We start from the raw sequence: 25,616 nt of genomic DNA on the forward strand, positions 1-25,616 counted from the left end.
AGAAGTGCAGTTTCTGCAATGCTAATTCGCATTGGTTTCATATGTGCATAATGAATTATCGCTTATTGAACAGGGTTTTGCTCTTTGTATTCATGTCATGTGCTGACATGGATTTTTGGATCGTGAGTTGGATGTACAGCTCAGAACCATGTCGATCCTCGTGTGTCATGTAACTTGGTAATCAAAAGTCTTTTGATATTCTCGGTTTATATTTAGCCAAAATATACCATCAAGCTGAGTATTTTTGATGAACAAGAAATTAACAATCACAGTATTAAGGAATCTTGAATGTCAGCTAAATTGACTGTGCAAGGTTTTACAAAAGTAGAAACTTGGTTCCAAGTCGGTCATGACAATTGGGATTTGTTTTTGGAATGAAATGGTTTAAACCTCGAATACTGGCGAATGCGTAGAGTTTAAAAGAACACTCAATCTAGTAAAATAAACGATTGCTATGACTTTACTAGATTTGAAGCATGATTTTACTATACAGCAACGTACTTGGTTCAAATAACTTGAATCTGCAGTATTGCAATTTATAGTTTTTCCCTTGAAAGTTCGTTTTGACATTTTGGGCTTGCAAGAATCATGGTATGTAATGTTGGCTATACAAAGCTACATGAACATACTGACTGGTTTGATAAAACAATTTAAACGTCTTTAATTCCATGCACTCATACCGATGCTGTTACTAGCCATGCATTCTCAAAGTAAAGATTATTTCTGCTCGCAACCTACCCATTATGGATAGAACCACCGATTTGACTGGTAAGTGTCTGTGTCAAGGCTTGAGCTATTTCATTTGGCTTAACAGCTATTTAATTCATATTGAATTTAGATGCTTTTGTGGAAGTCAAGTTTGCTGACTCGGGCACTTACAGAACTCAGATCCGTCGTCGCACTCTGAATCCAGTCTGGAATGAAGACTTTCGATTTGTATGTAATTGCTGATTTTTTATAGCTGTGGTCCCATAAAGGCGCTGCGGTTGATGATTGCATATGTATTGGACTGCTGGGATATTGAATTTTATGGTAAACTGTATACATGCATTTTAAGCTAATGCGTTTTTCGGATGTAGGAAGTGAGCGATGATGCCGATTTACAAAATGAGCCATTGGAACTTAAGGTTATGGACTATGACCAAATCACATATAACGATGCTATTGGCACTGTATTTATAGACCTCAATCCTCTACTAACTTGGGATTCTCCTGCACAAATATCTGGCTGGTTTCCAGTGTGAGTTGCAACTCTAGATCCATTCACCCCAGATTAAATTGACTGGAAATTGATATACATATTACTATATTTTATGTTAGATACGATACACTTCTTGGTGTACGTGGCGAGTTGAATGCTCAAGTTAAACTACAGCTTTTTGGAGATATCAATCCATTCAAAGACTCATCTGCTGGTGTGCAGTTCTTTTCTGTTCCAACACCTCCACCCAATTATCAGATTGTATCTGTGCTTGGATTTGTGAGTGCTTTGGATGATGAAGATGATCCAGAATACGTGAGTTAATATTGCATTTCAAGATGTAGCTGATGATGTACATAGTCAGGGTTTAACCGAATCTACTGTCTTAGCATTGGAGTGACAATTTTCGAACTCCAAGAAAATCCAACGAGGCTAGAACTCGAGTCATGTTCCGGCTATCTGGTCATATTCGACGTCAATTGGGTAAAAAAGTTCTTGAACTCAATGGAAATGCAGTTCTTGGATTCAAACAGCTATTTGATTTGGAAGAGGACAATAAAACCATCACAGCGCGTGCAGTTGGGACTGCTGTAAAGCTTGTGTTTACCAGCAATGGCCAATGCAATAACGATTTAGCTGCCTCTTCAGCATCACTCAAATCCGTTTCATTTGCAGGACAGCCTTTGCCACATGATATTGCCATGTTTGGATCGCCAACAATGCCACCTACTCTGAATATGGCTAGTAATGCTGCGATAGAGCATATGGACAATATGGAAGCAGACGTACAGCATAACTTACCTCCACCGCTGATTGTCCCTTCACATACTCCATGGAGACAATTAGACCAGGTTCCACTTACTTTGGAAGAATTTCCTCGTGGTGCTATCCTTGGCATCGGTGGTCTTGTATCTGCAGCCTCTGTTAAAGTACTGGATAAAGACGAGCGTGATGTGCGCAGTTCGTGGTGGAATGAGCTTCGCGATGAAATTAAATCTCATGCAAGAAGTCTTCGCTGTCCTTATATTGTTGGATACACTGAGCAATGCAGCATCAATGAAGAACTAGCTGTTCTGCATTGCACAGGCACAGCAGCATGGGTAGATATTGCATTGTTTAATCCGACAAATCTAGTTTCAAGTTTTGGTGTCAATTTAAATAGCAGCTCTGTGTGGAAGCCAGACTCTGCCGATTTGGGACGTGAATCTCTGCATCCAATTTCATCGCCCTCAAAAAGTGTTACATTAACTTTAGGAGTAGAGTCACCTACTTCTTATGATGAAGCCAGTCATATACCCACGAATAGCCTTACTGGAGGTGCTTTGGACGTGGCACAAGCCTTGAATGGTATCGGCCCAAAAGATATCCCTTTACCTAAAAGGCAAGCATCAATACCTTTAGGCGAAGCCGGGACATCTGTTCCTCATCCATCTTTTCACCACAATGAGCGAAGTGAATCCACCAAGTTCAAGGTCAACAGTACACCACGCCGTGGATCCCAAATGTCAACAACAAAGGATGGAGAGGATTATCATTCGAACAAACATCGTGCCAAGAAACGGTTGAAGCACTTGGCATGTCGATCCAGTCATATTACTTACAGACGCAACGAGTCTCCGTTTCCCATGGCGCTTACTCGCTGTGGGATTTGTCGTCGTAAATACGTTCCAGAAATTCTTCTAACTACCATTGAGCTTCCTTCTGAATTGGAAACGATTGGAAAAGGAGTATTTATCGAGGCCCTTGTATGCAGACAAAAAAAACCTCGCATTGGAGAGGCAAGAGCTGTAAGCATAAGCGAGTCAATCCCATTTGCACAGTACGATCTTCATCGTCAGCTCATGTACAAACTACGCATGTATGGACTGAATGCCATTTTTGGATTGCATATCCAGATTTCTATTGGCGAAAACTTGATGACTGCTGTAGCGACTGGAACCGCAGTCTATGTTCGGGCTTTACCCACACCACTTGCACTCAAAGTCATGCGTAATCTGGAAGTCGTTGACGAAGAAGATGAGAGATTGATGGATCTGCAAAGAAAAATCATGATTCAGAGTGAAGCGAATCGCAAGAGAATTGAAGAGGCTTTGGAAACTGTTCGGCGTCGACGTGATGAAGAACATCCTGATCAAAGTGATTCTGACGACGATAGTGCATCATCAAAATCTGAATCTGATGATGAGATAGAATCTCCAACCACGGAGATAGGAGGTGGACCATCCAATCCTGGTGTATTGAATATGGCAGCTGAGCCCATTGGTGCATGTGGTTCAAATACTACTAATTTTCCCGGAAACAAATCACAAAATCAACAGTCTCAGCAACAGCGCGGCGTAGTTGTTCAGATTGACGATGAACAGGACGAGGATTTGGTTCTTTTTTTAGAGCAAACTTTTCCCGATGGATTTGAGCTTCTTACTATTCAAAAGCCGCCCAACTTTCAATCGGTGATGAAGAATTTGCATAATTTTCAAATGGTAACTATGGTGAAGCAAGGGACAATCAATGCTGTGTCACATCATCCGAATAGGCAGCTTGCAGGAATTTTTCGTGCTCTGCATCAAGAACTCCAATATCAGGTAGCTTACTTTTCTCCCTGCTATGTGACTGGAATCAAATACAACGTGCAGCTACCTAAAGAACAAGGAGTTCAGGTGACTCTGCAAGCCATGGTGATTGGTGGACTCCCAAAATGTGTCGAAGGAGTCAAGGCTCCTGGATTTACGCAGTCCAACTCAATCTTGAATTTGTTTGAGCAAGTGCTGCTATCGTCGCGTGCTACTGCTATCGATCGTCGTGTATCAACTCTACACCGTCAAATGACATCTAGGTCTACTTCGTCGAATCTAGACGGTGCGTCCATCACATCAAGTATCCAGGACGATATGTTGTTTGGGCTTGATGAAGACTTGACTACAAATGGCCAACGATACCAGGGATCTGCCACTGCTCTGCCACCCGTAGAAGGAATGTTTAGCAATTCATATGGTGCTCTTGGACCTAGTGGCGGTGGACTTAATTCAATTCTTGGCGGAGCAGCAAGTCGTCTTGGAGTAGTAACGGGTATCGTGTCTGGAATGGTAGCTAATATAACTGCAGGAAAAGGCAAACAAGATGGGAATGCTTTGAGCGTACCAACTCGTACCAACTCGAACCCACAGAATGGCCCTGTATCCAATCAACAATCACAGCAGGGATTGCCTGCTCACCCAGAACTAATGGTCACAATTCCCAACTACAATGCATCGTCTATGCAATCCTTTCTTCAAAAAAACGTGGAACTTTCACCCAACTCGTGGATACCTCAAGCGAAAGTCACTCGTTTTTTAGGCAGACTGTCAATGCATTTTGTAAAAGAAGTCAATCTTGTTTACGATGGTATGTCAGGGAAGTTTGGAATGGGTGGATTCACGCATATGTTTCTTGCAGAGCTGTTTGCAGTGGTGAAAGCCCACACATTTGCTTTAGGTGGAAATGGGATTATTGGATTTTCAATGGACCAGGTGTTGTTTTCAGAAAGCCTCAAAAATTTAGGTTATGCTTTTGTGAGCGTTTCAGGGGACGTTGTTGTTTTGGAGTATTTACTTCCTGATGAAGATGCTGTGGCCAGTACTGAACAGTCCGAACCTACTTTATTGCTTGATGAAGGATCAAAAATAGCTGCTATTGACGCAAACGATTGTCCGACTTTGGGTTTGTCGACACCAGGTGCTCCAGATGCGTCGGGGCTACCTGTTTCCATACCAGATATAACAACGGAGTTGATTTCAAATCGTCCACCACCCAATACAGTAGCAGCTGTTTCTGCAACAAGCGCGACTCTTCCTGCCGACACTTCTATTCCCACCACATATACTGGCCGGGTGGTTGCGTTTGATGATTATGTCGTTGTTCCTCAGTGTGATTTTGCTACAGAGTTGTTTCAACGATCTTGCACCTAATTGCTTAGTATTGATGCATTAAAGTTTCGTAGCACTTTTTACCTACCATTTGATGCCATTTCGGCGTGTACAGTATTAATAAACAACTCTCAATTGACTTTTAAAACCACAATGCTGTATTGGATGGATACAAAGTCAACAGCGTTTATAAAGATCAAAAGCTGTATTTAAAATGATTTTCGTTCAATGGCAATCCGTTTCATTCGGAAGCCTTGACATTTTCAGCCATATCGACAGAGAGACGAAAAGCACCAACCATTGCGCCAAGCTGTATATCTTCACTGCATCCAACACCAATATTGTACCTATTTAAAGCCCAGTTTTAAAATAATAAGAGTCAGTTATTCATTCCGCCAACAAAACAAAGCAATGCCACTCAACTCTATATCGGCCAACTTTTCCATTAAAAAAATGCGAGAAACTTTTGGAAGTTCTAGCCCTGCAAGTGAGACTACCAATCCTGACAAGAGATCGGCAAGCGCGAGTCCTTTTTCATGTTTGAGAAGTTTTACACTTTTTAATGCGGTAGTGTAGTCCATGTTAAACAGCCATGCAACAATCTGATCAATATCTGCAGGACATGGTGAGCCAGTGCACGCATAAATGGTTTCTTCTGTTGCTTCAGGATAACCTGTATGCACTGCCTGTCATGAGTAAATTGGATTAGACAATGGTTATTGTTTTTTACCGTGCCATAGTAGTGCTCAAATAATAAAAACAAAATACCTGAAGAATATTGAGTGCGCGACGCATATCACCCTGAGATAGTTTCAATACGGCTTGACGGCCAGCTTGAGTAATATTGATACTGATTTAAAAATGGGGTTGGGTCAATCATGGTAAACCAAAAAGTAAATCTAGACTCTAGATTTTAAAAGCCAATCGAAATGTGCAGGTATTCTTCTTACCCTTCTTGATTAATAATATGGGTAATGCGATCAGAGATTTGTGCTTCTTCAAGTGGTGCAAATCGAAATCGTGTGCAACGAGATTGAAGGGCAGGAATGATTTTCCCAACGTAATTGCAAATAAGACAGAATCGAACGTTTTTGGTGTATTGCTCAATCACTAACAACGAATATTTTCAAACCGGTCAACCCTACTATCGATACCAAAGTTTTAAACAAATGAATCGTGTACCTCGACGAAGTGCATTTTGAGCAGCCTGTGTCATGGCATCTGCTTCATCGAGAATAATGAGCTTGAACCCAGAACTAAAATACAGCCAATACATTAAATTGTAAACTCTGCTAATGCATCAAAATCTATCCATGTAGATGAGTACCTAAATAGTTTACGAGTACTAGCAAAGTTTTTGATTTGTTCGCGAACAACGTCAATGCCACGATCGTCAGAGGCATTTAGCTAGTTGCATGGAATAAAGTTAATTGTCACCTCCAATGTATTGCAAGAGTAGCTAAAACAAATGCACTAGTACAGAACAAATGACGATCAATACCTCCAAGATCATGGATCTAAACTTATCACCGTATAGCTTACGGGCACATGCCAAGATTGTTGATGTTTTCCCTGTTCCAGGAGGTCCGTAAAAAAGCATATGAGGTAGTTTGTTTTCATCGATGAATCGGACAACTACACAAAGAATACAGGAGTTTAAATAAAAATAACATGATTTGATGAGCCAAGTATTGCTTACTGGTGGATATAATGTCTTTATGAGAAATGAGTTCATCTAGCCGAGAAGGACGATACTTTTCAACCCTAACAGAGAAATAAAGAATTGTCAGTATTGAGCCGAGTGGATACAGAACATTGAGCAGCCAAGAATTGGACATCAGCAATAGCCAGCAAGATGATCGCATGCACAAATATTTACCAAGGAAGAGAATCGACCACCGATTCATCATAGACAACAGCCTTTCCTTTGTTCTTGCTAACTTGTATAACAGAAACATCGTCATCTACGATCATATCACTTGCAGCAGTCATGGTGAATAATGGTTGAAGTTGAAAGCGTTGCTGGATTTGATTTTACATTTAAATCAACATGAATATTCTGCAGTCGGGCAAGATTGTGAGCTATAAGCCATTGAATAGAATTGTGTTGAATTCAACTCATGCATTTGCTATACAATGAATACAGGATTTCCATGGACAGCGACTGGTTGACCGATATTCTACTGGATTGCTGGTGCTGACTGGAGTAAGCTGGCCAGATGTCATACAATTACATGAATCTGATGCTAGACACTAACATCTGGATTGCATTAGCTTGTTGGGTTCTTTACAGGATTCACCACACAGTCCATAATGAGTGTGTTGGTTGTAGATGCTATCGGACTGGCCGTGACTTGTTTAGTAAGTCATTCGATCCTTGACCCTTGTAACCTCATTTGTTAACCTCTTGATCTATTAATAGGTGTGTCTACCTGCATGGCCCATCTACAATCAAAACCAACCAAAATGGGTTCCTAAAGAAGTCGAACCCTCCACATCGGACAATGAAACCGACGATGAGGATGAGAGTAATGTGCCAAAAACACCCAAAAAGACTTCGATATTTGGGTTCATTAGTCGTATCTTGTTTTGAAAAATGAACAAGTGCATTCTGTGAATGAGTTTCAGATGCTGTTAGAGTGTTGATCTACAGTGAGTTGATGTTCAACTTGCTCATGAATCTTTAAGCTTTTTGCAATCTCAATGGTTGCAGGTCGATACGTTGATACCAAAATCATTTCAATTTTATTCTTATAATCTGTTCAACATTGTTGCTCTACTTTATTATCACAACTTGACCATTTTTCTCGATAATTGACAAACATGAGTGAGATGGTCCAACATATTCAATACTGTATAAAACACTGCAAAGTTCTCTTTCAACCCTGTTGGTTAGATTCACGCTCTCGAGCTTTTCCTCGCCTGCCTCGTCCGGCTCTGCGACGGCTATTTGATAGTCTATCTGAATTTTTAGACTTTGAAGATGAACTATTAGAATGCTTGGATCCATTTGTGTTTCGACTGGCCCAATCATCCAACACGCTTTGCACTCGTACACTCTTGTGTGCGGTATGTTCACTAGGAAAATACTGCGTAATGTCTGTTTGATTCAACTCGACTCTTGTCGAGTGGTTTGAGTGTTTTTGTTGATGCATTTGTTTGATTACCGGAACAAGAGTTTGATCCACTGTCTCGTGCGACCATTGCAGCTTATGTTCGAGAAAGTGACGGATACCTTCTAGATCTGGCTCTCCCCAAGTAAAATTGGTTAGGTCTTGATCAACTACAGGATTTATGTAAGCATTTAAAACCCGCAAATCAGGAAATCCATCCGGAATATCAAGTTTTTTTGCCAAATTTCTCTAGCATATCATGCAATCCCAGTTGTGAACAACGTATATTAGCATTGCATCTTAATATCAGGTTGTATTTGAAAAACAGTAACCTACCAATTTCTTTCGTGTCGGAGAATCTTCTTTATCCAATATACCTGAGCCCACACGCTTGACCCATGCTTTAAATGCCTCGAGTCCGGTCAGTGCACTCATCGGCTCCAGATTAGCATCTACTCCACCTTTACTGTAATCCAAATTGCACCATTCATTTAAAATCTCGACAGAAGTAACAGGTCCGATGCCAACTAATCCAGGAGTATAATCACTTCCAAGAAGATACGCCAGCAAAATCAGTTTCTCTCTCGACAGTCCCAACTGTTCTTGTAGTCTATCCATTGTATAAATTTCCACAGATCGTGTTTGAGTAAACATATTTTTGTATACCACTTCACCACCAAAGACAAATACATCGCTATCGTCCGTCACTATCCCTTCAACAAGACCTTGTTTTTGAAGAAATGCGCATTGCGATTCGGCTTCAGTTGTGGCGACAATATACGGAATACCAAACTGTTTAAGGAGCTCCTACCATCATTTCAAATAACATTGTAAGAACATATTTAAAATATAGTATTCATCAATATCCATAGCCACTCACTTGGGTTTCAGCAATCATGGATGCAGTGATATCACTTGCATCTCGTAAACCACGTCGCTGCTGTTGTTCAAGTTCGGTCAACTCCTGTTCCACATCTTTCAGGTTAAGATCGACGGTTGAAAAATACTCTTGGTAGCCTTGCATTTCGTCTTCAAGTTGAGTAGGCACGTCAATTGCCGAATCACCATCAACTCCCTCCTGCTGGAGCTTTTGCAACTGCTGCTTTATCAGGTGCAGCTGTTGATCAAAATCAGTTGCTGTTTGAACACATTCGTCTGTTGGAATTTCAGACTCTGATAATGGTGGTGATGAGCAAGCATCTGGTACATCCACTGACAGTTCTTTAGAAACGTCATTTTTAGACTCGACTATTTCCCACTCAACCGAGTTCTCCTCGTCATCATCTGCATCATTTTCTATAGGTAACGCAGCAGTGGAAAGCTGCTCATTGTGAGATTCAGAATCTAGTACCAAATCAGTTTGCGCATCTAAACGCTCTTTAGTCATGTCAAACGCAATAGGATTGTGTGTGAGATAGTTGGTGTTGTGTACACTGCTAGCATCTACACATTTATCTTCGTCATCTTCATCATCAAACTGCAAAAACTCGGAAATGTTTTTTGAAAGGCTAGTTGGCATTGCAGCTGACAGTTGAGCTGTGAAAAGTGGATGTGGAATATTGATTTCAGTGCCAATCTTGGTTTCAGATCTGTCCGTCGTCAGTGTTGTAGATTGTACATTGACATCAGAAACGGGTTTAAAATCATCACCAGTTGAGTCTGTACCAAGCTCATCCAGCACAGTACTCAGTGGGGCATCATCCAAATTTGGCACAGTAAGAGTTTTCTGTATCAAACAATCAGTATCCAAGTGAGCAGCATTGCGACTCGTATCAGGAAATGTCTGTTCAAGCCTTTTTAAAAGTCGGATTCGCACCTGCTTTAAATATTGCTCCAAAAATCGACACGAAATGTCACGATCGGATCCTAATTCAGTCTTTTCGCGGCGTTTGATCACAATACTAAAAAGTCGGCTCAATTCTAAATCATCAACTTTTAATATAGCTGGAGAGAACCACGAGTTTTCTGGTGCAATGGAGTCGGGTGTCAAAAGAATTGGTGGTGCAATTGAGCACCAACAGGAAATAAATTCATTATCATCACTCGGCTCTGTTCTTTCTAGGCGTAGCACATCCTCAAAAAGTGCTTGAGCATATTCGGAATCAGGCTGACAATTGATTGGTCCTGCTTTGTAAAGATTGTTTGATGACTTTAAACAAGTACTAGAATGTACAATGCTGTTCTGATCGGCTTGTTCAGGAACTTCCATTGGACTAATGGACATGGAGAAATTGGTTTCGATCGCATTCATTGAAGTTGAGTATAAACTTGATGTAGATGATGCAGTTGGATCATATAAACAATGGCAAGAAGCTTTTTCAGATGTATCGAGATGAATCGCGGCATTTCTGGTAAACGTGTCATCTTTTGCATCATGTATTACCCGAGTGTCAAATGATACAGCAGATGCAACAGGCACAACAGATGTTTGGGCAAACTCAAAATCATTATTGTTTGACCAAGATTCAGCACTCATTGACTCTGCATCGGGATTTGTATATGCGCTGCATGCGACATCCTCCCACTCACTTATAAACGATTGATGACTTGCATGGGCTGGAAAAGGTTTAGATGCACTGGTTCTGTTGTTATAGCGCGCCAATAAACTGTTTGAATCCATCAAATCACAATCACCCATCTGCAAGCCCTCAGATGACTTGTATGGGTATTCAATCAACCCACTGTTGCTATTTTCAGCATGCCAGTCATCCAAGGTTAAATCTATGCGCTCAGAATCGGTAAATTTGGCTAATACTTGCTCAACTGTCTGATCATCCGAAACATAGGCTTCAAAGTTATTTATCAGTGGCTGATCTGAGGGTGTAGAGTTGTTGTTTTGAAAAGACCATTGGTGGTGGTTTTGGTCCAAAGCATTTGAAACAGGAGTTTCCCGATATGTGTGATCTTTAGACTGTGCAGTCACATTATCATCACCAGCACTACTTCGAATGATTCTGGGATCATGTTGAGTCAAATCATCAATAGATGAGGTTGCAAATCCTTGCATTCCGGTTGTACCATCCACAACACGAAGATCTACCTCACGCACTGTCATGGTATACCCCGCAATATCGCGAAGCGCCGAGTCACCAGAAATAGATGCAGCACTATTATTATTGGTAGGCAAATCAGCTACTTCGTTCTTGACAAGCATAAAATCTCTATTTCGCACACCAGCGATTCTTCTACGACCAAAATGCCTTTTTCTTTTCCAAGAATCTCCGCCAGTAGCTTGATCTATTGAAGCTTTAGATTTGACTACACCAGCATTTTGAGCAAACAGTGTTGTGCGCTGAGTAAGCGCATTCCGATGAACAAGATTTCTGATTTGCAGTTTGCTAAAATCCAACGAAGTCTTTGATGTTTGGAGCATGGACTGTACTCGGGAATTGTCGGGTGCTCGAGCTCGATTCTTGATTTCAATAATCACCTCGTGTTGAATCTCGACTGGAAGATTTTTAAACTCGGTAGAGTCTATATTTATCTTGGAGAGATCGATATCATTACGATGAAAAGCAATAAAGGAACGCAGCTCTTCCTCTGTTGCCAGTCTTTCGTCGTTTTTTGAAACAGACTTTAACGTAGATCTGTAAATGTGTAGATATCCAATGAAAAACAGCAATATCAGAGTCAAAGATTTATTTGATATATGATACGGTTTAAAGTAAAATTACTTACTGATCTGCTAGCGGCAGCTCAAATTCATCTCGAAGTCGTTTTAATCCTCGTTCAGAGTTCTTATTGGCAGGGATATTGCGGTTTGAGGCTGCATCGTAGTACTGAATTGGCCGATCACTATTTTCTGTAGTTTCGATTTCACTAAATTCAATTTGGTTAATTGTAGAATGAATACAGTTGAAGCTACGAGATAGTTGTCTTTCATTTAAATTGTTCAACTTACGTTGGTTGATTTGCAAGACTTACAATCAACGCTCGTTTTTGCAATTGTAGAGACAAGATTCTTTCTGCAGTTTTTCTCAGACTCTGCTCGACTGTAGCTCTCCGGTGTCTTCTACTTGCCTATAATTAGCAATACCCAGCATAGCATCCATCAGTGTTGGTAGCATTTCGGGTAATAAACAATCAACTTGGAGTTTAAAATAAATCCACATACAATGGTCTGTCGTTTCAAGGCAGGTGTCGCTCCATCAAATACAAACACTGGCAGAATGCCATAAAAGAGCAGTTTGCAGATACGTCTAAAAAACCCAATAATATGTGCACCATGAAGTAGATTGCCATCTCTACTCCGCATGGCCTTGAGAAACTGATGCAGCCAAATAGAAGCATGTGAATCAACAATACATGCAATCAATATGTCAAGGAATAAGCAGTCAACCAACTATATCAACAAAGCATATTCTGCCGGATTGTAAAAAATAACCAAACTTTGGCAAGCATCCATCAGAATATAAAACAAAAGTATATTATAAAAAAGATATCAACTGCTACTCGCTTTCCACACATGGTTTCCAAGCGTACTGGCTTGGCTGTAGTCCCGACTAGTTGCCAGAGTCCCTTGACACCCATCGGAATCTATGATATCACTTCAATTGGCCAAGATTTACTGTCGTATTCACGTAAAATGAAACCTGCTATCTTGCAGTACTTTAATTTGCTTTGAAATAAAACGGTAAACACTCGATGCGATTTATTGCAAATTCAGCTTTTACTGTTGATTTCCTTGTTTGGCGTTTCGTTTGCATGAATACGACGGTGAGTCGGGATTGATCGAAATTCTAATCGATCGAAAACTTGGCGAATGGATCCTCAAATTGGTTAAACTCGCCTTGACAGATGTACGATATGTTTAGATGTGACATTGTATTTAAAATGGTTTATACGAGCAAGTTTATTCAAGTGTCGTAACGAATAAACCCAACAATACACCTATTATGGCCGAGTAAGCGATGCCTCAAGTTTTTGTATCATCCATTCATCCGTAAGCTCCTCCGGATCTGTAACATCAAACACCTGGTAGGAGATGGAGTAAGTATGTTGATCTCACACATCCAATAAAACCCCGTTTGAAACCCTAATTGATCCTACCTTGCCAGTGATATCGGCTTTTTGAAACAGGTGTGAGCTTGTACTCGCATAAAGCATTCGATTGTTGGTGCTCGATCCAGTTGGACTACATTTAAAAGTCAAATGTCAACTATATGATTCACCAACCTTGAATCATCTCGATAGAATCCAATTGTTTTATAAATACATGGGCTGCTTACTTGTAATAAATACCTATGCAGGGGTATTTACGAAAAGTAAACAAATATTAAATTATAAACACTGCATATTTCTTTACATAATTGAAGCTGGGTCCAATAGCCTACCAACAAGCGGATATGAGATTCGTCCATCACGATGCTTCATTTCATAACTAACGACAAGAAATCGGGGAGTGGAGTCGGGAAGTTCTTCAGCAATATCCGCTATAGATATCCCAAATTAAAAACGCCATAACAGTACTGCATCAGTACAAGATAGAGTGGTATGTCAAGCATCTAGATCTACAACTGTTTACCTAAAGCAGCATCATCAAAAAATTGATCTTTGATAACCTATACAATACAGTATCATAAGCGCTATTATCGAGTAAATTAAATACGCAACAATATAACCATCGAGTAGTTTGAACTTCAAGTTTTATCACACCGTCAATGATTGTATATCAATCTTGAGTATCAATGCTGCATTTGACTTTGCCTTTCTAGAATGTTTAAGCATATAAATCATAATGGGTTGTAGGTATGAGCTGGACTAGACTTGCAATGTAGAATGACTTTGGTCATGGAGCAATCATTTGTTCAGATAATAGATTCATATGGTGGAACCAACCTGAAACGCAGTAGCTAAATTTGAGTGAATCAGATTAGTATTCAATTAGACAAGACACCCAGATTCAAGTCGATACATATTGGTTCCAATAGGATACTGAATATCAGCTACTTTACTTTGTACCCATCATTATTTTACTACGAATAAATCTGCATACCTTGATCTCCTTCAAAGCCTCCTCTGATACTTGACAAGTTTGATGGCTCTTGAATACCACAGTGACATTAGCCAACCAAAGTTGATGCAAGGGTAAATAAATACAGTTTATTAGACCAAAGATATTTAAAAGTGCAATTCATAAAACCATCTTGTCTAGACTACAGAATGGATGAACCAACTACATGTAACAAGAGCATTATTATGATAATACCATAATGGAAACTGGACTTGAACTTGTAAATTGGACAGAAAATCAAACTAAAAACTTGATAGTCTGGTTAAAACAGACTTGGATGTTTAAGTAGATATGCAGACACTGGAATGTCTGATCACTGCAACTCTATTGCGAGCTGGACTGTTTTCAGTCATTTCAATTAGACTTGTATTGTTTTCATAACCACAGATCAACAACAGTTGCATGCTGTTGTTGATCCGTGGTTATATTTACTGATTCATGTCTCAACTCATTATTACTACAAGTGGATTACTCTTTAAACACTAATGAGTCTAGCAGTGTATTAAGTGTTTGTTACAAACCTAGTCTTGGGTTATTCCCAGTCACACACTCGGATTCATTGTCATGTACTCAACCCAAACTAATGAGTTGGTTATTCAATCTACTAAAAAGCTTAAATGAAATGCTCATACTCGGCATTTAATGTTTTAGAAGAACCAATAAAACAGTCGATTCAAATCTATTCAGTCTTGGTATTTAAAATAAAATCTGAATCAGCTTATTGAATCCTTTAAACTGAAATGGGTTTCAATCCCATTAAATCATCTCAAAGCACAACCAAATGCCATAAAATATGCGTAGATCAAGAAAACAATAGTATTCAGTGCTCTTTATATACTACTTATGATCACCTTCAACTCATTCCTCCAATATATGTGACCCTTTCTTCTGTCAAACTCCCACTTCAGCTTCTGTATCAGAAACATTGATGTGTGCTTTGACCGCGAATTCAGCAGATACCAAAGCTATTCCCAGTTCTTCCTTATCGCCACTTGGTTGCGTCTTTTTTTCCTTGAGCGCACTAGCATTAGGCTCATCTGTCTGATCGTCAGCTAATCCCGAGTTAGTTTCGTCATCAGAGTTGTCTTCGCTTTCATCCTCTGAATTATTTTCGTCCTCTACATCACTATCAATACCAAGCCATTGCGATCCACGTGTCTCATCAGTAAATACAGCAGACCATCCATTAAGCTTTTCCAAATTTAGTGTCCATAAATCACAAATGGTAAATTCTTTTGACGATTGTTCAACAATTCCGCCAAATCTATAGCAGACACATTGATAGAAATGTAAAGTTAGACATAGTGGTGTGTACTTGTGATATGTTTCATCTGTTAATATGGTCTACCGACTTACACATAAAGATTGTTTTTTGAAACAGCCAGCATGGCGTTGAATCGCTCAGTAGGGCCTATAGGCTCTACTTTTACTTTGGCGTCAGATTCGTGCTCTTGGGTGTTATCTTCACCAGATTCGCAACTGTTGTTGGCGTCATCCAAATCGCATTCTTTGGATTGCTTAGAATCTTCCACCTTCTTGTTTTGCACCTTTTTCTTTTTATGCTGCTTGATTGCTCGAAATGTTAATGGAAACCACTTGTTTGAATCTATAATGTATACAGTTTCCAAATCTGTCAGTACAATACTTGAAACCCGACTTATAATTCAAGTATATCAAACAAAAAAAGTGACTCACCAATATTATACTGGAAAATGTCTTTGTGAAATATGGATTCAAGTGTTTCCTCAGATTCTTGAACATCAGATACACCTCCAAACAAGATGCCACGGCCTTTGTGAACCGTCATGGTACATCCACTTCGAAGACTATTGCAATAGAAATACAGATTTAAAAAATATGATTACCAAGTGGCATTCTAGTTGAAAATATACCTGGGACAAATGCCGCCTGGCCGCTTTCGACGTTCCCATCTAATTGCATCCAACTGAAGCGACATTTTAAGAACCCACACATCAGAATAAACAGTACCGACAGGTTTCTTTCCTTTTACAAATGTTTTGTAATACCCACCAAAAATATAGATCATATCTTTGTAGGTAAGCATTTGGAACCCAGATCGCGCTGTAGGCCGTGGCTCTGGTAAATCCAATTTCGTCCATTTGTATTCAAGTGTATCAAACACCCATAGATCGTCATAGCTATTTAAACACACGTTAGTACTAATGCAACAATGGCTTGACAAATGAATTGGTACTCAACTATCTTGAATCTGTGTAGTTGTCAAAAAAACCACCAAAAAGCACAATCAGATGTTTCCATATTGCCATGCGATGACCAGATCTTGGTGGAGGTTGTCCTCGAAGCTCCAATTTTTCCCATGCATTGGTTTTGAGATCCATAGTCCAAAAATCTTTGTAGTGAAAGAAATTGGTTTCGTTTGGGCTAACAAACTCACCACCCCATAAAAATAGTCTTCCAGCTGGCGTAATAACGGTTTGGTGTGATGATCGTGGCCCAGGACTATTAGAAGAAGTGATTCGTTTCCAAGTAGATTTCTCAGTATCAAACTTGTACAAATCGTTGTACATGTAAACCTTTTGACCATCGTAGTATTCACCGCCAAATAAAAGAAGTTCAGATGGATCTAGAGGGTTAGCAGTAAAGGATGCATTTGCTCGTCGGGAAGGGGGAGCACAGTCTGCTTCCTCTGTGATTTTGGATTCATCATCCTGAGCTTTACGAAACTGTTCAAGAATAGCATCAATATCCTCTGGCTCATCATCCAACTCGGCTTTCAATCCCTTGAGGTATTTTTTGCTACTCTTTTGCTCCTGCAGATGTTGATTTACAGCCATAGTCACGTAAAATAGAACATTAGTAAGAATATCAAAATACATGGTAAACAACCAGCCTCATGAAACAACTGATGCTAAATTTACTAAACATGCTTTTTGAACAAATGTTGACATCAGTTTCAGTCAATCCGATTTGTTCAATCTCCAACTCCCTTTTCATTCAAACAAAACATTATGGCATTGGTGATTGATATGAAAACACAATTGCATTCCTGAAATATGCGACTGTTCTCTTGAACTAGAACGCGAACGTACAAGTTTTTAGGATACAAGACGAGTTTGTCAAGTTGGATTGGAAATAGTCGAGCCCAACATTTGGATGGAAATCAATCGATATGATGATCGTACAATGTATGGTTATTTGAAAAGTGGATCATTTCGGTTTGATTGTAAGCATTATATGATGGACGCTGTATTTTGAAGCAGTCAATTTGTAGTACAAAAGCGCAGCGAATATATAACAAGGACTGAGTTATAAAACTGCAGACTAGACACACCTTTTGTTTGGCTTTTGCATCCGTGCTACCGCTACCAGTGGTAGTTACTGCATCTCTTTTTTTCTTTTTCTTATCTCTTCCTTTGCCCATATCAAGTATCAAATGACGGGAATAGTTTTATTTTTTGAAAAATAAATCCACATAGCATCACGTGACTGTTACAAGTCAATCTAGCAGATGGAGATTCGCTCAGATGAACTCGAGATCAAGAGACGCAAGATAAGGAAGTGCACAAGGCTAATGGACACGAACGCGCTCAACAGTTTGATTGTAATGAACAGAGTGCAATCAGGATTTATTACTGAGCATTCACCTAGTAGCTATGAGCAAACCATATCCAACAAGACCAATGTGGATGATAAAAATGTGGATACTAATGAGATTGCTGCTGCTACACTTGCCATGTCTATGACCGATCAACAGCAGCAAAGAGTTACTATTCATGGTAGTTATGCTAAATGCCATTCAAACAGCCATCATGATCAATAGATCTATTAATCTCAACTCATCTCACCATCAATCCTAATTTTATCAATAGTCGAGGCCAGACTCCGGTGTAGCAGTAGTGTCCGCATCGACATTGCTAAACAGCTTGTAGAGCAATTCCTGAGAGAAAACCATGTCTCCCTGCTGCTACATACATCCATTCCAAAAAACGATATTTTGTCTGCCCAGTGCATTTGCCGAGCTATTGACTGTATCCATATATGCGAAGCCAGGTCAGGTAATCTGATCCTTTATAGAATTGTAATTACTGCATATGTCTCCAATCGATCTGATCAAAACTTACCAATGTTTATATGTGAATATCATATTGACATAGATGGTGGGGAGACACCAGCCGACGATATTGTTGAACTCGCTTATTGCAATTTGGATGTTCATGTGTATCAAAACGTTTCTCCATCAATCACTCTGACCAATGAAGACGACACTGTTAGCACTTCCAAACACTGGGAACTTCCGTGTCACGAGCTAGAGGGCGTGTGGGAAAGGTGTTCAATAGGCAATACCTACAACTATGCTATTCCAAAGCCCAATCTATCACTAACCAAGTTTATCTTGATAACGCGCTGATAGTTTGGTATTTGATGACGATCTACCACTGCAATTGCTGGACTATGTTTACACATCAATTCTGTTCTCAGACATGAATATTGATACGAATCTTATCAATGTCAATCGTGTTGTCCTACTACACGGTCCGCCTGGTTCGGGGAAAACAACCCTGTGTCGTGCATTGGCTCAGGCATGTTTTTTGCAAATGCATATTCCAATTGTGTGAATTAACTTGAGCCACCAATAATTCAAATAGAAACTGTCAATTCGGCTTTCAGATCGGTTTGCTTTTGGAAAACTTGTCGAAATCAATTCTCATAGCTTGTTTAGCAAATTCTTTTCAGAATCTTCCAAACTTGTTATACAGCTGTTTCAGAATCTACACGAAATACTAAATAACCAAGATGCATTTGTGTGTATTCTGATAGGTAAACACTATTTATTTTCTGAAACTTTGTTATTGGGATATTCATATATTCTGAATATGCTGATTAGATGAAGTGGAGAGTTTGAGTGCAGCTCGCAAGGCTTCTGCAGCTGGTTTGGAGCCATCTGATGCGATTCGAGTAGTAAGACTGCCATGTGGATGATTTCACCAAAAGATTGCATCCACCTAAACCATGTTTCATTATTTCTCAACAATCAAGGTCAATGCACTCTTGACACAGATTGACTTGCTACGACAACACAAATATGTTTTAGTTCTTGCTACATCAAACATTACAGAAGCAATCGGTAATCAATATTAAACTTGATTATATCCACCAAATACACCATCATACGCTAACAGTATGGTTGATTGAAATGTAAATACAGATGTAGCATTCATTGATCGGGCTGATATTAAACAATACATAGGTGATCCATCCCCAAGAGCAATCTATCAAATCCTGTCTTCGTGTCTGGTCGAGCTCATGAACAAGATGCTTATTTCCCCACAGGTAGATTTATTGGGACTACGCGAACTAGAACTATTTCCCACCAGTTGCAAACTGAGTAAACGAGTTCTGGACGTTGCATATTTATGTGATGGAATGAGCGGTCGAGCACTTCGAAAACTGCCGTTTCTTGCACATGCTCGATACATCAAGGTAGTATAGTTTTAATAGATACAACTGCTTGAATGAATACACGTTCTCAAATGGTGTAACACAATTTTGACTTTATTGACTACTTACAGAATACTTCAACAACGCTCGAACGGTTTCTAGACGCACTGCATGTAACAGTCATATACGAGTCTCAATCCAGAAAAAATATGGTATGCCAGTCAACAAAGCTGTCGGAATCCACCAAGAAATAAAGCGAATTGGTATCTAGCGATACATCAATGCATAATATGCCAAGTTGATCACTCTAGACTTTGCAAGTATTCAATCTCATTGTCTATATCACTGTATTTTCATCAAGTATTAGAACGATTGATGGGAATAAAAAAACAATGATGAAATGTTTTAGTTGAAGCAGATCAACCATTCTTGAAATTTACCAACAATGCAATCATAAACCTACCTAATTTCCAATCTGATTTGAAATATGCGCTGCTTTAATTGGTTTACAATAGGATCATCCAAACACGCTTTGTACATTATGTCGTCCATATCAAGAGTCGTATTCATCTTGGTATGATCGTGATGGTTTGTTGATTGTATTTCCAAATCTTGTAATGTTTGGGTTGCAACATTTGTAAAATCTACTTTTGTACAAGTGAATGCATCACGTTGTGTTAAACTGTGATCCGTGCCAATACACTGGTCATGAGTGGTTTGCATATACGAATGAGTTTGTGAGCCTTCGTCTATGGTACAAATCAAATTTTCTGTATATGTCATTGCATCAAACATAAGTGGCTTAGTAGCTGGATCAACAGCAGTTGGGATAGCTAAAGCAGATATAATAGTTGAGTGTATGCCTTCTGTTGGTGTGTCAAGGCAACGCGGAGATGCGCTTGATTCATTGACTGCAGGCATTGAATTTGGTGCGTCGGAAGACTGTAGTATATTTAATCTAGAGTCATTGACAAGACTAGATTTGGCTTGAAAATCTAATTCCATCACGTTTCTTGATTCAATATCCTTTAAAATAACATCTTGTCGGGTATCCAATAACGATTGAGATGGGTCATTACAAGTATTAGGATGCACTGCCATATTCCTCATCTCATCAGTTACATGAATCGATCCAAGTTGATCTAGTGTAAGTTTAGGCGATCTAGATTCCTTCTCTTCACACCTGTCGTAACACGGCTGATTTAATACTGAAATGGTAGTGCCAACAGCTCCAACAGCGACAGGGTGCCTAGTCAATGACTGTGTGTCGTTCATGTTCCCATTTTGAACTTGGCTCAACTGTATAATAATACAAGTTTAACATGTTAGTTATTTTTAATTAAATCTTGACTATTGCTGACTATCAACTTGGGTTGATTGAATTGAAATTTAGATAAACTTGTACGTACAGATGAATTCGTTTGAGCCACTATTGCCTCGAATGCATCAAATGGTTTGGCAGGTACAGAAACCAGTTTGCTTTGAAAGGCACCATGGGCTGGGATCTGAGCTTTTGTAAGTAAATCAGATGTGAATAGAGATAATGGAAAAGTTGTAGCTTCAAGATCTGAAGTATTATGATTAAGCGTGCATGATGGCATGGTAGATGGAATGTGAGTGTTAGAGGTAATACTGGGTGTATGCTTTTCCCATGCTGACCGAGGAAAGGGCACGGTGTGGTGTATCTGCAGCGAATCTGGTCGAGTTGAAGTAATCTCACGTTTGTCAATGCCAGCCAATGCATCGCTATGCTGAAAACCAGCTTTCAAGTTTGAACATACTGAATTTGTAGTCAAATTAGGTGCAGTGTAAAAGGACAATTCATTATGCGAGGGAGCATAATTGTACATGGATTTGGTTTCAAAATTATCTAAAATGGACGTATCAATACTGTCCTTTATTCCATATCTACACATCAAATGTACAAATAATAGGTTAGTCAAGTTTGATCACTACATGACCAAATTCATTAAGTGATACAACAAACCTGCGTCGAATACTCGCCAAGATATCTTCAGGATCTGTAGATAAGCTGGATTTGGTAACTGATTCTGCTTTACGAGTGGATTGTGGCATGATCTGACTATGTAGAATGGATGACTGTGAATGTTTCGACGCTTCTGCTTCTTGAACAACACGAGTGCTTTATCATTACAATGGAACAGTTGAGTATGATGCAGATAGAAAACAAGTGTTTTATTAGATCACATATTACCTGGATGCAAGAGCTTGATTTGTCCGGAGTTCTAAATCAGTAAAACTGACAACCAAATCTGGATGATTACAATGTAATCCAGAGTGTAGCTTATTGGTGAGATCGGACATATTGGAGTCATCCATATGTGCATGATTCCATTCCATAGCAGCACGCAAAACAGTTGTTTCTTTGGATAGAGAAACCGAGTCTAGCACATTTACGGAACCACCAGTGTCAGTAGACTGTGAAGGAACAGCAGGCTCAATCACTTTACGTCCAATAACTCTGAACCGTCTACCAGCAGGAAGCTTCGGACTTGGATATGCACTGGACGCTTGTGATGCATTTGATGTGATAGTGGATGCATGATCAAATGCCTGGTTCGAGGCAGTAGCATGGACAGTCTTGGTTCTAACTGGCAGAGGACTGGATGCATCTACAAGTATTGGGAGTCTGGACACCATTGAGCCGGATCTCAGTGATAGTTTTTCAGCTGAATCCAGAGCAGTAGCAATGGAATGTGTCGTATCTGATGTAGATGAATGGCTCGATGCAGTCTTGGACGAGCCCATTGTGATGATTTCTATGTTTTAGTGATGATTTCTAGCACATCCAAAAATGACAATTGCCGATGCTTGACTTGACATTTACCAACACAACCCGAACCGCTGTCGATGGTAGTTTATTCTTTTAATACTGCCTGTTGATTCATGATTTAAAGCCGTTCTTTATCCATCTACTGCCTAGTGTATTCCACTCTTATAATAGATAAAGCTTCCAACTAACATTAGATGATTCATTCTACATTGCCCACTTCAACTTATTATCGCACATACAATACTAGGCTTCGTTGGCAACACAACCCAAAAAAGTTAGTATATTTGGATTCAGCACGAATAAATAATGCATGATTTACTTTGACTACGGCCTTGAGTTTTGCTGAGATATGCTCCTTCAATACTACTCTTGGCTATATCCTACAACTAGTACTATCACCTATGCATGTATACTTGGTTCTAACATCATGACCCATTAGGCTATATCTCGTGAAGAATGGGAAAAAAAGCTTTCTGACGTCAAGAGCAGCAAGAAGTAAGTTGTAGCTTGTGCAGATAGTATTTGTTTTGTGAAACGATGAATTACCGATAGTGGAAGCAATGCTAACTTGAATGTCAACTCAGTGATTTGAACAGACTTGTCATGAACTATCTTGTGATTGAAGGATACAAGGATGCAGCAGAAAAATTCAGTGTCGAGTCCGGACTTGCACCAGCAGTTGATCTGATGACAGTTGAAGACCGAATGAACATTAGAAACGATATTCAGAATGGCAATATCGAAGCAGCCATTGAGCGTGTAAATGACCTTGATCCAGAGGTAAATACTTTGGAACTGGATGGATTTTTGGCGATAGCTCATCCTATTTACTTCTGCCACTAATATCTCTATATTCCACTTTGAATAGATTTTGGATACCAATCCTAAACTGTTTTTCCATCTGCAGCAACAGAAACTGATTGAGCTGATTCGTAATAATAAAATTACAGAAGCTATCGAGTTTGCTCAAGAAGAATTGGCACCTCGCGGAGAAGAAAATGTAAGTTTGTAGCTAATTGCAAATTCATTTTCAAATGGTGGCTAATTCTTGATTGGTAATATTGAGATACTCTAGCCCGAGTTTCTGAATGAACTTGAGCGCACAATGGCGCTGTTGGCATTTGAAGATACGTACAAATCGCCTGTTGGAGACTTGCTAAACCATTCACAGCGCCAAAAAACCGCAAGTGAGCTTAATGCAGCAATTCTGACTACCCAATGCCAAGAAAAAGATCCTAAATTGCCATCGCTGCTCAAGATGCTTGTATGGGCCCAGGTATGTGCATTTATAACACTGAGTCCAAATGGGTATGCATTATATCGGTGTTGAGCACACGCTAACTATCTATTCTGCTCAGAACCAACTTGATGAAAAAGTGGTATATCCCAAAATTAAAGATCTTGTTACGGCCGAGTTTGAAAATGGCTCAGCTTCGTCATCATAAGCTTTACTCTTTGAAAATATTCACTAGGGTCCTTTAACACAATAAACTTTAAAACTGCTCCCACTTTTTGTAAAGTTTTATAGTCAGCCCTTGACTCGCCAAATCAACGGAATCTCCCCCACACCCAGTGTAAAATAGTTGGAAATATTACTCGTAATGTTTATGCAATCATGGCTTGAAATTCTCCTTGTTCAATCATCTCCTTGAGAATATCCAGACCTCCTACAAGCTCACCCTTGATGTAAAGTTGAGGAAATGTAGGCCAATTAGAGTACTCTTTCAGTCCAGTTCGAACCTGCTCATCTTCCAAAATATCGAATCTAAATATATCAAGACATTAGACAAATCAGTAAAAGCAATAATGATTTCACAGATCAAAAGTTTACTCACGTTTCATATACAACACTCTGTTCATCAAGAAGTTTGACAACCTGGCGCGAAAACCCGCAGCGAGGAGTAGAGGGAGATCCTTTCATAAAAAGCATGACATTGGCACGCTTAACAAGCTTTCCTAGACGAGTGTTGAGATCGTCTTCCTTGGGAACCATATTCTGAAACTCTCCCTGTTCAATCAGCTCTTTGAGAATATCTAGTCCACCGATAAGCTCACCATTGACATAGATCTGAGGATAGGTTGGCCAGTTGCTGTATTTTTTCAAAGCTATATATTGGCCATATGTTAAACAGTGAGCAACTCAATCTAGACCAAAGCACACTCGTATCAAGACAATCTATTCACCTTGACGAACTGCGTCATCTGCAAGAATATCGAATGATCCATATTCACAACCCACTTGAGCCATCAACTCTACAGTCTGTCGAGAGAAACCGCATCGGGGCTGCGAGGGAGTGCCTTTCATAAAAAGCATAATCGGATGGGATGACACCAGTACTTTTAGTTTCTTTTCCATTGATGCATTCGAGTCAGCATCCGAGTCAGCAGATACAGCATTGAGAGAAGGCGTGGCAGAGGCCAACAATGTAGTAGCGTATTTGCAATATTTATCTACGGTACTGGTCAGCAGTGGAGCATTGGCACCTTCGATACGCTCAACAACTGTTCCGTTGTCCTAAATCATACATTTCAAGGCATTAGTGCAATGATTAAACTGTTGTTGCATTTGAGCAATCATGGCAATAACACACCCGCAGGATCATGAAAGTAGGAACTGTAGCAATCTCATACTTTTCCGAGATGTCAGGGAAAGTCTCTGCCTCGAACTAGAGCATACATAAAAAGAGATGGATCAGCGACCAACTCGACAGAATTGTTGGCATGACTAAACAAGCAATTTACTCTGATGTAGGACAACACAGGATATTTTCGGGACAGCTCTTCAAAGACCAAATTCATATCTCTGCTGGGTTCATGCCATTCTGCCCAGCAATTAATGACAGAAACTGGACAAGAAGCAACAAGACTGGCAAAATGATCATCAGAAGTAACGTCTGAATCAGAGGATCGAAATGGGTTAGTTGAAGGACATAACACATGTGATGAATGGAAGAAGAGCATGTACTCACCATTGACATTTTGTTTAGCAGCAGAAGTGGTTCCAGCAATAGAAAAAGTGTCCATTGTTGCAGTCTCGGTGGTCATTATAGAGTATTGGAACGACTCGAGTGTTGAATTGTATCAAAACAGTCAAAAATCATTGAATTCATAACAAGTGAATCTCGATGAATGTCAACGATTCTCATTCTAAAGCATTCATTAGACGTTTATA

The 25,616-nt window shown here is 39.7% G+C and overlaps 10 protein-coding genes across 10 annotated transcripts; 4 read left to right on the forward strand and 6 right to left on the reverse strand.

Annotated features, from left to right (window-relative positions):
* Window positions 1–588: 588 nt before the first annotated feature.
* On the forward strand, window positions 589–5,145 carry BATDEDRAFT_21744 (uncharacterized protein; the record flags this gene model as incomplete). Its single annotated transcript, XM_006675305.1, has 6 exons — window positions 589–591; window positions 696–768; window positions 839–936; window positions 1,080–1,240; window positions 1,321–1,516; window positions 1,591–5,145. The coding sequence occupies 6 exons, from the start codon at window positions 589–591 to the stop codon at window positions 5,143–5,145; spliced, it is 4,086 nt and encodes a 1,361-aa protein (XP_006675368.1).
* Window positions 5,146–5,344: 199 nt separating this feature from the next.
* Window positions 5,345–7,095, reverse strand: BATDEDRAFT_84775 (replication factor C subunit 3; the record flags this gene model as incomplete). Its single annotated transcript, XM_006676259.1, has 9 exons — window positions 5,345–5,450; window positions 5,527–5,789; window positions 5,872–5,953; window positions 6,054–6,213; window positions 6,286–6,359; window positions 6,431–6,510; window positions 6,605–6,738; window positions 6,803–6,867; window positions 6,983–7,095. The coding sequence occupies 9 exons, from the start codon at window positions 7,093–7,095 to the stop codon at window positions 5,345–5,347; spliced, it is 1,077 nt and encodes a 358-aa protein (XP_006676322.1).
* Window positions 7,096–7,153: 58 nt separating this feature from the next.
* BATDEDRAFT_84776 (uncharacterized protein) lies at window positions 7,154–7,724 on the forward strand (the record flags this gene model as incomplete). The annotated part of the gene is made up of 4 exons (XM_006675963.1): window positions 7,154–7,180; window positions 7,250–7,309; window positions 7,378–7,464; window positions 7,526–7,724. The coding sequence occupies 4 exons, from the start codon at window positions 7,154–7,156 to the stop codon at window positions 7,694–7,696; spliced, it is 345 nt and encodes a 114-aa protein (XP_006676026.1). The 3' UTR covers window positions 7,697–7,724.
* Window positions 7,725–8,282: 558 nt separating this feature from the next.
* Window positions 8,283–12,519, reverse strand: BATDEDRAFT_2594 (uncharacterized protein; the record flags this gene model as incomplete). Its single annotated transcript, XM_006674827.1, has 5 exons — window positions 8,283–8,465; window positions 8,673–9,008; window positions 11,724–11,767; window positions 12,137–12,236; window positions 12,331–12,519. Coding segments are annotated over 5 exons (852 nt in total), but the record flags the coding sequence as incomplete, so codon positions are not given.
* Window positions 12,520–13,109: 590 nt separating this feature from the next.
* Window positions 13,110–13,952, reverse strand: BATDEDRAFT_21747 (uncharacterized protein; the record flags this gene model as incomplete). Its single annotated transcript, XM_006675306.1, has 6 exons — window positions 13,110–13,190; window positions 13,266–13,350; window positions 13,445–13,457; window positions 13,550–13,648; window positions 13,741–13,777; window positions 13,872–13,952. The coding sequence occupies 6 exons, from the start codon at window positions 13,950–13,952 to the stop codon at window positions 13,110–13,112; spliced, it is 396 nt and encodes a 131-aa protein (XP_006675369.1).
* Window positions 13,953–15,120: 1,168 nt separating this feature from the next.
* BATDEDRAFT_21748 (uncharacterized protein) lies at window positions 15,121–17,045 on the reverse strand (the record flags this gene model as incomplete). Its single annotated transcript, XM_006675307.1, has 5 exons — window positions 15,121–15,493; window positions 15,586–15,835; window positions 15,925–16,055; window positions 16,122–16,388; window positions 16,450–17,045. 5 exons carry the CDS (start codon window positions 17,043–17,045, stop codon window positions 15,121–15,123), a joined length of 1,617 nt encoding a protein of 538 aa, XP_006675370.1.
* Window positions 17,046–18,334: 1,289 nt separating this feature from the next.
* On the forward strand, window positions 18,335–19,701 carry BATDEDRAFT_8291 (uncharacterized protein; the record flags this gene model as incomplete). Its single annotated transcript, XM_006674924.1, has 6 exons — window positions 18,335–18,537; window positions 18,623–18,821; window positions 18,858–19,029; window positions 19,097–19,170; window positions 19,249–19,336; window positions 19,418–19,701. The coding sequence occupies 6 exons, from the start codon at window positions 18,335–18,337 to the stop codon at window positions 19,699–19,701; spliced, it is 1,020 nt and encodes a 339-aa protein (XP_006674987.1).
* A 408-nt stretch (window positions 19,702–20,109) lies between these two features.
* BATDEDRAFT_21750 (uncharacterized protein) lies at window positions 20,110–22,419 on the reverse strand (the record flags this gene model as incomplete). Its single annotated transcript, XM_006675308.1, has 4 exons — window positions 20,110–20,949; window positions 21,060–21,558; window positions 21,638–21,793; window positions 21,866–22,419. 4 exons carry the CDS (start codon window positions 22,417–22,419, stop codon window positions 20,110–20,112), a joined length of 2,049 nt encoding a protein of 682 aa, XP_006675371.1.
* A 219-nt stretch (window positions 22,420–22,638) lies between these two features.
* On the forward strand, window positions 22,639–23,889 carry BATDEDRAFT_85821 (uncharacterized protein; the record flags this gene model as incomplete). Its single annotated transcript, XM_006675964.1, has 6 exons — window positions 22,639–22,722; window positions 22,884–22,939; window positions 23,029–23,224; window positions 23,313–23,444; window positions 23,520–23,720; window positions 23,803–23,889. 6 exons carry the CDS (start codon window positions 22,639–22,641, stop codon window positions 23,887–23,889), a joined length of 756 nt encoding a protein of 251 aa, XP_006676027.1.
* Window positions 23,890–24,048: 159 nt separating this feature from the next.
* BATDEDRAFT_36431 (uncharacterized protein) lies at window positions 24,049–25,494 on the reverse strand. The gene is made up of 6 exons (XM_006675802.1): window positions 25,414–25,494; window positions 25,187–25,338; window positions 25,036–25,110; window positions 24,629–24,959; window positions 24,280–24,550; window positions 24,049–24,209 (listed from the first exon to the last, which is right to left on the reverse strand). Exons 1-6 carry the CDS (start codon window positions 25,487–25,489, stop codon window positions 24,050–24,052), a joined length of 1,065 nt encoding a protein of 354 aa, XP_006675865.1. The 5' UTR covers window positions 25,490–25,494; the 3' UTR covers window position 24,049.
* Window positions 25,495–25,616: the final 122 nt, after the last annotated feature.

This window comes from Batrachochytrium dendrobatidis (assembly GCF_000203795.2).
Source record: "Batrachochytrium dendrobatidis JAM81 unplaced genomic scaffold BATDEscaffold_1, whole genome shotgun sequence".
Taxonomy (NCBI): domain Eukaryota; kingdom Fungi; phylum Chytridiomycota; class Chytridiomycetes; order Rhizophydiales; genus Batrachochytrium; species Batrachochytrium dendrobatidis.